Source organism: Symsagittifera roscoffensis, chromosome 10 (genome assembly GCF_963678635.1).
Source record: "Symsagittifera roscoffensis chromosome 10, txSymRosc1.1, whole genome shotgun sequence".
Classification (NCBI taxonomy): domain Eukaryota; kingdom Metazoa; phylum Xenacoelomorpha; order Acoela; family Convolutidae; genus Symsagittifera; species Symsagittifera roscoffensis.
In genome coordinates, this window is record NC_087071.1 from 19,782,005 (window position 1) to 19,790,526 (window position 8,522).

An 8,522-nucleotide genomic window follows, 5' to 3' on the forward strand; every position below is an offset into this window, starting at 1 on the left:
CGAAGAATGTGCAGAAGATTTATGCCTGGGGTGGTTTGTTTACTCAATCAATTTTCGACTTCCTAGTTACCCAGTTGACAGATTCTCAATACCATCTGAGCCGTGTTGTTGTCCTGAGCTCAAATTTAAAAATACTTTTACCTGTAAAAATAGTTTGTAAAAATATGGGGGTTTGAAAGTTGTTGATTTGACCAATTTGAGACACATAACGCGCGATATATTGTGTTCATATAGCACACGTAACGGCAGATTAATGCGGTTATTTTTAAGGAGATTAAAACGGATTTAAATCGATTTGAATCGATTTTTTTCATTCGAGATTTATCAGTTTTGAATTTTTATTGCATTTATTCTTTGTTTATCACTTTTCATTTTACATCCATATCGTATTGTAGCATAAAAAAGACCAAATAAAAATACCAAAATATCGATAAAATTCTATGATTTTCTTGTGTATTCTGTGCTCAAAAACTGATCTATTTTGATACTTTTCTTGATTCGTTTTAATATGTTTTGCCCAAAATCTGATTTATCTTCAGAAATTTCTTCGATTTAATTGCATATTAATGAGATCAAATTTTAATTCTTTCTGACCCTTTTCTTGTTTGTTATATAGGATTTTGCAAAATTTGATTTACAATAGTTTTCTATAATTTCATTGCCTATTTTCGAGCTTAAAATCTGATTTAATTGGATCGTTTTATTTAATTTTATAACATCTGGCACGTGTGTGTTTTTAAAAAATCGAGAAAAAAAATTCATACCATTTTTTAAAGGGTGTGTTCTTTTCGCCGTGTTAGCAAAAAAAATTGAATTTTGTTAGTCTGAAAATCAATCGAAATCGATTTAAATCAATTTTTTAGACACTCAAATCGATTCAAAGTTTTGAAAAAAGATCGATTTAAATCGATTTGAAATGGATTTAAGTGAGATTCGGATGGATTTTAGTGAGTCGGAAAATCCATCTAAATCGATTTAAATCGATTTTTTTTACACTTGAATCGATTTAAAATTTTCAAAAATATCGATTTAAATCAATTTAAAATCCATTCTTGTTCTTAAAATGTACATTGTTAATCGATTTGGATCGATTTAAAATCAATTTAAATCGATCCGAAACCATTTTTGTCAGTGCGGGAAGGGTTTTCGTTCTCGCAGATTTCTGTTCGGATGATGTTTCTGTCAGTTGACAATTCGTTGACGAAGTCCCACAAAATGGGCTGAAATGATTGCTAACATCATTTCTGATCAGTTCTGATTGAACAGTGACCACTTTCTGTTCATACCTGCGACAAGAATGCAGTAGGTATGCCGCATATCTGATTGAAATAAACTGTAAATTCTGCACGTTTTAGGCATTCATAGCTGGATCATAGTTGCCTGATGAATGGCCATGGTTCAAAAAGACATGCTGTTTAACATGTACAACGTATTTCAGCCAAAACATTTTTCAGTGGCCATGTCTGCAAACTAATTTAACCTCAAACACGGGTTAGGTTCTGGACACTTGGTTTGGTGTTATTTATAAACAACGATTTTTTTGTTTTAATCTTGCTATTGAGAAGGCTTTAGACTTTGTTCGCATGGTCGCGCTTTTTCTGATTTTGTTCTTCTGACTTTCTGATTTGGTTATAAAAGTTAACCGTATCAGTGCACGATTATTTGTTGTTGATTGAAGATAATAAGCATTAACTAAAATTTAACCAGAAGTTTAAAACATACAGAAACAAAAACAAAAAAAACAAAAACGTACAATTGTGAAGTTCTTGCTGTGGCGTAAGAATGGTATGGTCAGATTTGGAGTTAATATATGACATCTTTGCACAAAGTGTTTTATTGTATTTTCTAAACTGTTGCTTTTATGCTGAAAATAAATCAAAATAACGACTTCTATTTATTCTCTCCAAGAGTTGCTGCAGCTTATAGAAACAAATTTGATAATTGAAAACAAAGTTATTCTAAAGATCCAAGTTGCATACTGAACAGCTATCTGAAACGAATTCGAAATACATATCTCTGTTAACAATTCTCCTCATGAGCGACAACACAAAACTCCTCATGAGTATTGTCAAGTATGCTGGCTCCGCAATCGCACAGAATGCTGGAAGAATACGTGATATCGACAAGTGGGATCCAACAGATAACGAGAGGAAGTGGCTTCTAATATCAGGCGCAAGTGAGCCCCCTAATTATATCCAGCTGTCCGAAATGGGGGAACGTGAGACGAGGGGAGAAAGGCGGGACTTATTTCTGAAAGGTCAAAGTGTGGATTTTGTGAACATGGAGAGGGCTCTTGGCCATCAACTGCACAACAGAATTCAGAATTTGAAAATGAAAAAAGCAGATGTGAAGTCGAACATTCAAGATTTTTTCAAGTTTTGCAAAGACAAGAACTACAAGCCAATGCTTTATTACACTGGCCATGGGGAGTTGCCAACTGGAAACTGGTGTCTGGCAGATGGTACAATTAGAATAGAAGAGATCTTCGATTGGATCCCAAGTGGCATGGAACCCCCAACTATCTGTACAGACTCATGTTTTGGAGGAGTATGGGCAGATTACTGCATTCAAAAAAATATCTCAGGATTTCACTGCCTCTCCGCGACGGCGGCTAACCAGGCTGCTTATGATCATACTGGTAAATTACTCTCGACAGTTGGAACTTAAATGCTGCCGTCCAATTGTGAAATCAAACACAGCTTATTGTTAAAGCGAATACCTAATTTTAACTATAACGATTGAAAGCGATCTTACGTTAGGAAACAAAAGTTATTCTCAATTTCAATTCAAATTCAGTGCACCTGTTCCTCTAACAAATTTCGAAACAAACTTGTTCGGATGTCTAGACTGAACAACCTCTAAAGAGGTCTTTTGTCATTAAACAGTTTTTCATCCGTATGACTACCAATGTGTTTGACCTATTTTTGCCCAGGAATAATTAAAACATTCAGTTTTGGCATTCTGTCAAAATAGTTAACGTCGTTGCGAGTCCCTTGTTTGCCTGTGCTAAAAGACCCGCAAAACATGTTCTTTTTTGGTCAAGGTCAAAACCATGCTGGTCACTTACTCATTATGAAGCCGTCAGCTGCATTAAATTTGTATGAAAAAACATGCACTTCTAAGGCTAATCAAATTAATTGAGTTTAGATGGAGGAGGTGAACTGACACACTACATGACAGGCAGTGAGAGCAAACTTGAACATGGTCGACCCTCCACTGAGCCACTGTTCAGCAGAGGAACCTTATTTGATTTCAGAACACTTGTAAAATACACTAAAACTAATTACGCAGACTTCATCAGATTTTATACGTACAATAATCAACAGACTTTGATATCACAAAGTGTACATGACAACTACATAGACGCTATATTTGATAATCACAAAAAGTTCAACACAAGGAAGAAGCAGTTTTGGGTCAGCTCCTCATTCAAAGAAGTGAAAGAACAAGTTAAAAGTCACACCAAGGCAGGCATGAATATTTTCTCACTCGCAGCTGACCAAAACACGGGAAAGTTTTATGTATTTATGATAGACGATTTTGGCAAAGCACAGTCCATTATACAAAACGAAGACCCCGAAGATCTATTTTTGCTTGGTCTGTCAGTGACAAGTGTTACCTGCTTCAATAAAAAATACTTTTTCGTAATGACTGCCGGTGTGAGCCAATTTGAAAATCATGAACAAGTGATATTCACAAAGAGCAACAGGTCGGATCTAGATATTGAAATTAAAAAGCAGAGGTCAGAAGGAAAAGTGATTACCTCTTTTTGTATCAATCACGAGTTGAGAGAGTACCTTGTAGTGATGACTGAGATGGAAGGGTGCGAACAGGCCAGCGGATGGTTCCAAAAGAGAACTGCAGACGGATACAGGGAGAGAGTTAAATGGTTAGAGATCTATTTGAGAAGAAGACTAGTGGACACAATAGTGTGTGGGGATTCGTCAGATAATCAAACATTCTACGTAATGACTTCGGATGAGGATAGAAATGGAGTCAAACTCATAAATACAACCCTCTTTAGCTGAGTGCTAAATCAGTATGACCTTATTCTGTCCTAAAACTATCTGATTCAATATCTTTTTTATCTGTATCTTAACCTGAAGCTATATATTACCAACTGTCTGTTTCAAACTGTTTAATTTCACCTCTTGCGCAGCACTTCATAGTGAAATGAACTGTTAAATCAGTTTACATTTGGTTTCTCCGCTTGTGAAAAAATAGTGATTTGATTGATGTTTTTGATTTATCAGCTGACAAATGTGTACGAAGATTGAAATCAATAATTAAAAGCTTTCTGCTGATCAAATTCATTTTTTACCTATCAGAACGTTTATTAAAATTCTGATAATCAAATTGTAGTATAAATTCAACGCTCTCTACAATGTTCGAATAATTGATAAATTTGAAATCATGAACATAATGTTATTGTGATTGTATTCAATTTTTAGTTTAGAAACATTTTTGATGATTTATTTCATAATAACAGTTTCGTTTACAAGATACTGCACATGATTGATATATAATCTCGTCTACGGGGTAATATTCTGATACCTCTAGGGTACTATCCACGACTAACCGTCTGGTTTTCTATCTCAAATTTTAACAGTCTTTTCAATATCTCCACTCGATCATCAAAAAAAACCGGAAGATTTTCTATTTTTTTGCTCCTTTTCCAGGCGCATATTTTCGAACTAAATCATAGTACTATATTATGGTGCATCTTTTGGAAGCTATGAGCAAACATTTTCAATGATGAGTTTAGCATCAGCGCCTACTCTACGCGAGTAAACTGCTAAACCCGGATTTAAGTTAAAGGCAAGGGGGGGTATTTCTTTCAGTAATTTTTAGAGAGCTAATTTTTTAGGCGACCTATTTTAAAACTTTTTGAAACTTTAACCCCTTCGAGAGAAGTCCAGGACTCGCACATGTTTGTCAGTAATCAGTCAGATTTTAACTCTCACTAAGATCTCACATCACAGCAGCATTACCCGCTCTGATTGCCAATTGTATTGTCAAAGTAGGTTATCTATAGTTTTTTAAGGGAGCCAGTTTTGGAAAATTGGTTTCAATGACCCAAAATATTGTCATTTCGAGGCCAAACTTTGCAATTTGTGAATCGTAAGCGGATTCCGCAACAAGCAAAAACAAGATTTGTCGCGGAATCCGCAACATTGATTCTTATTTTATTTACTAGTATATGTGTTTAGTAAACTTAAGCTGTCGTGGTATTGTAAACGGAATCCACAAATTGTAAGCGGAATCCGCAAATCGTAAGTAGAGTCCGCATAAACTTGCTGAATATTTTCACATTTGCAGAACCCGCTTACATTTGATGAGCTCCAAACAACTACCTATAATTGCTCGTTGAGGATTCCGCAACAACAAATGTGCCAAAAAAATTACGTTACAGTTATTTGTACGTGGATTCCGCGGACATTTGCTAAGTGGAATCCAAATTTATTTTGAATCATAATGATAGACTTGTCTCTGGAATCAAGGAACATACATTCAAAAAATTGTGTGCCTATCCAGGGCACAGTTTGGCCGCGTAATAATTGGGAAGAAATGCCATTTTTTTCTCCAAAGACCCCGGCTCCAGCGATGTGTCGACCAAAATGATTTTCCTGGGCACGCCTGTTAAAACGTCATTTAGGGTTCCCAAACTCGTCACTCCTCGTTTTTAACTCCTTTTTTAACCCCTCTCATATAACCCCATAATTAGATAACCCCACCACAATTTAACCCTTTTTTAATACCAACTGTTAGAATCAAAGTGAAACTTACTTGAAAGGTATTCGGAACAACAGCATCGGTAAACATCAAAACTTTAATTGCAAAAAATTTTGCGAAGCCAAAGGAAATGAGATTCAAGCTGCCAAATGCGGTTTAGATTTGATCAGAAAAACCTTGCCGATAGTCTAGACTTTGATATTACTTTGAAAACTAATCCGACCGGCAGGACCCAAACCATTAAGCAAAAATGATTAGAGTTCTCCAAAATTGAACTTGAAGCGTTCAACTGGAAATTAAACGAATTGAAACTAAAACGACTTTATGAAACTAATCACGAACTCAATTTGTCGTAGCGCCCAACTCCAGCTATTAGGTTTGTACCAATTGAAATGGTCACTGCTGCTTTGGACTTGGTTATTGAGAAGATCGAAAAGATATCTGCCAAGTTTGATCTCGACGACAACATCAATGACCAACTTGATGAGGTAGCCTCATACTTCCAACGCACTTGGATCAAATGCGGGATCATCCGAAGGAAATTCAGGAACCCTCTTTTTCGGGAAACTCTTGGAATCATTCCGAAGAAGCAGCTGCTGGATAGATAAGGACAATAAATGCCGTTATGATCATACTGGTAAATTAATCTCGACAGTTGAAACTTAAATGCTGCCGTCCAATTGTGAAATCAAACACAGCTTATTGTTAAAGCGAATACCTAATTTCAACTATAACGAATGAAAGCAATCTTACGTTAGGAAACAAAAATTATTCTCAATTTCAATTCAAAATCAGTGCACCTGTTCCTGTAACAAATTTCGAAAAAAAACTTGTTCGGATGAAGTTTCTAGATTGAGCAACCTCTAAAGAAGTCTTTTGTCATTAAACAGTTTTTCATCCGTATGACTACAAATGTGTTTGACCTATTTTTGCCTAGGAATAATTAAAACATTCAGTTTTGGTATTCTGTCAAAATAGTTAACGTCGTTGCGAGTCCCTTGTTTGCGTGTGCTAAAAGACAGCCGCAAAACATGTTCTTTTTTGGTCAAGGTCAAATTTATGCTGGTCACTTACTCATTATGAAGCCGTCAGCTGCATTAAACTTATATGAAAAAACATGCAGTTCTAAGGCTAATCAATTAAATTGAGTATAGATGGAGTAGGTGAACTGACACACTACATGACATGCAATGAGAGCAAACTTGAACATGGTCGACCCTCCACTGAGCCATTGTTCAGCAGAGGAACCTTATTTGATTTCAGAACACTTGTAAAATACACTAAAACTACTTACGTAGACTTCATCAGATTTTTTACTTACAATAATCAACAGACTTTGATATCACAAAGTGTACATGACAACTACATAGACGCTATATTTGATAATCACAAAAAGTGCAACACAAGGAAGAAGCAGTTTTGGGTCAGCTCCTCGTTCAAAGAAGTGAAAGAATAAGTTAAAAGTCACACCAGGGCGGGCATGAATATTTTCTCACTCGCAGCTGACCAAAAAACGGGAAAATTTTATGTATTTATGATAGACGATTTTGGCAAAGCACAGTCCATTATACAAAACGAAGACCCCGAAGATCTATTTTTGCTTGGTCTGTCAGTGACAAGTGTTACCTGCTTCAATAAAAAATACTTTTTCGTAATGACTGCCGGTGTGAGCCAATTTGAAAATCATGAACAAGTGATATTCACAAAGAGCAACAGGTCGGATCTAGATATTGAAATTAAAAAGCAGAGGTCAGAAGGAAAAGTGATTACCTCTTTTTGTATCAATCACGAGTTGAGAGAGTACCTTGTAGTGATGACTGAGATGGAAGGGTGCGAACAGGCCAGCGGATGGTTCCAAAAGAGAACTGCAGACGGATACAGGGAGAGAGTTAAATGGTTAGAGATCTATTTGAGAAGAAGACTAGTGGACACAATAGTGTGTGAGGATTCGTCAGATAATCAAACATTCTACGTAATGACTTCGGATGAGGATAGAAATGGAGTCAAACTCGTAAATACAACCCTCTTTAGCTGAGTGCTAAATCAGTATGACCTTATTCTGTCCTAAAACTATCTGATTCAATATCTTTTTTTATCTGTATCTTAACCTGAAGCTATATATTACCAACTGTCTGTTTCAAACTGTTTAATTTCACCTCTTGCGCAGCACTTCATAGTGAAATGAACTGTTAAATCAGTTTACATTTGGTTTCTCCGCTTGTGAAAAAATAGTGATTTGATTGATGTTTTTGATTTATCAGCTGACAAATGTGTACGAAGATTGAAATCAATAATTAAAAGCTTTCTGCTGATCAAATTCATTTTTTACCTATCAGAACGTTTATTAAAATTCTGATAATCAAATTGTAGTATAAATTCAACGCTCTCTACAATGTTCGAATAATTGATAAATTTGAAATCATGAACATAATGTTATTGTGATTGTATTCAATTTTTAGTTTAGAAACATTATTAATGATTTATTTCATGATAACAGTTTCATTTACAAGATACTGCACATGTTTGATATATTATCTTGTCTACGGGGTAATGTTCTGATACTTCTAGGGTACTATCCACGACTAACTGTCTGGTTTTCTATCTCAAATTTTAACAGTCTTTTCAACATCTCCACTCGATCATCAAAAAAAGAAAACCGGAAGATTTTCTATTTTTTTGCTCCTTTTCCAGGCGCATATTTTCGAACTAAATCATAGTACTATATTATGGTGCATCTTTTGGAAGCTATGAATAAACATTTTCAATGGTGAGTTTAGCACCAGCGCCTA

The 8,522-nt window shown here is 35.5% G+C and overlaps 1 protein-coding gene across 1 annotated transcript; it reads left to right on the forward strand.

The window, feature by feature from the left end:
- Positions 1–1,710: 1,710 nt before the first annotated feature.
- LOC134855405 (uncharacterized) lies at positions 1,711–4,248 on the forward strand. Its single transcript, XM_063871916.1, has 2 exons — positions 1,711–2,638; positions 3,148–4,248. The coding sequence occupies exons 1-2, from the start codon at positions 2,035–2,037 to the stop codon at positions 4,026–4,028; spliced, it is 1,485 nt and encodes a 494-aa protein (XP_063727986.1). The 5' UTR covers positions 1,711–2,034; the 3' UTR covers positions 4,029–4,248.
- Positions 4,249–8,522: the final 4,274 nt, after the last annotated feature.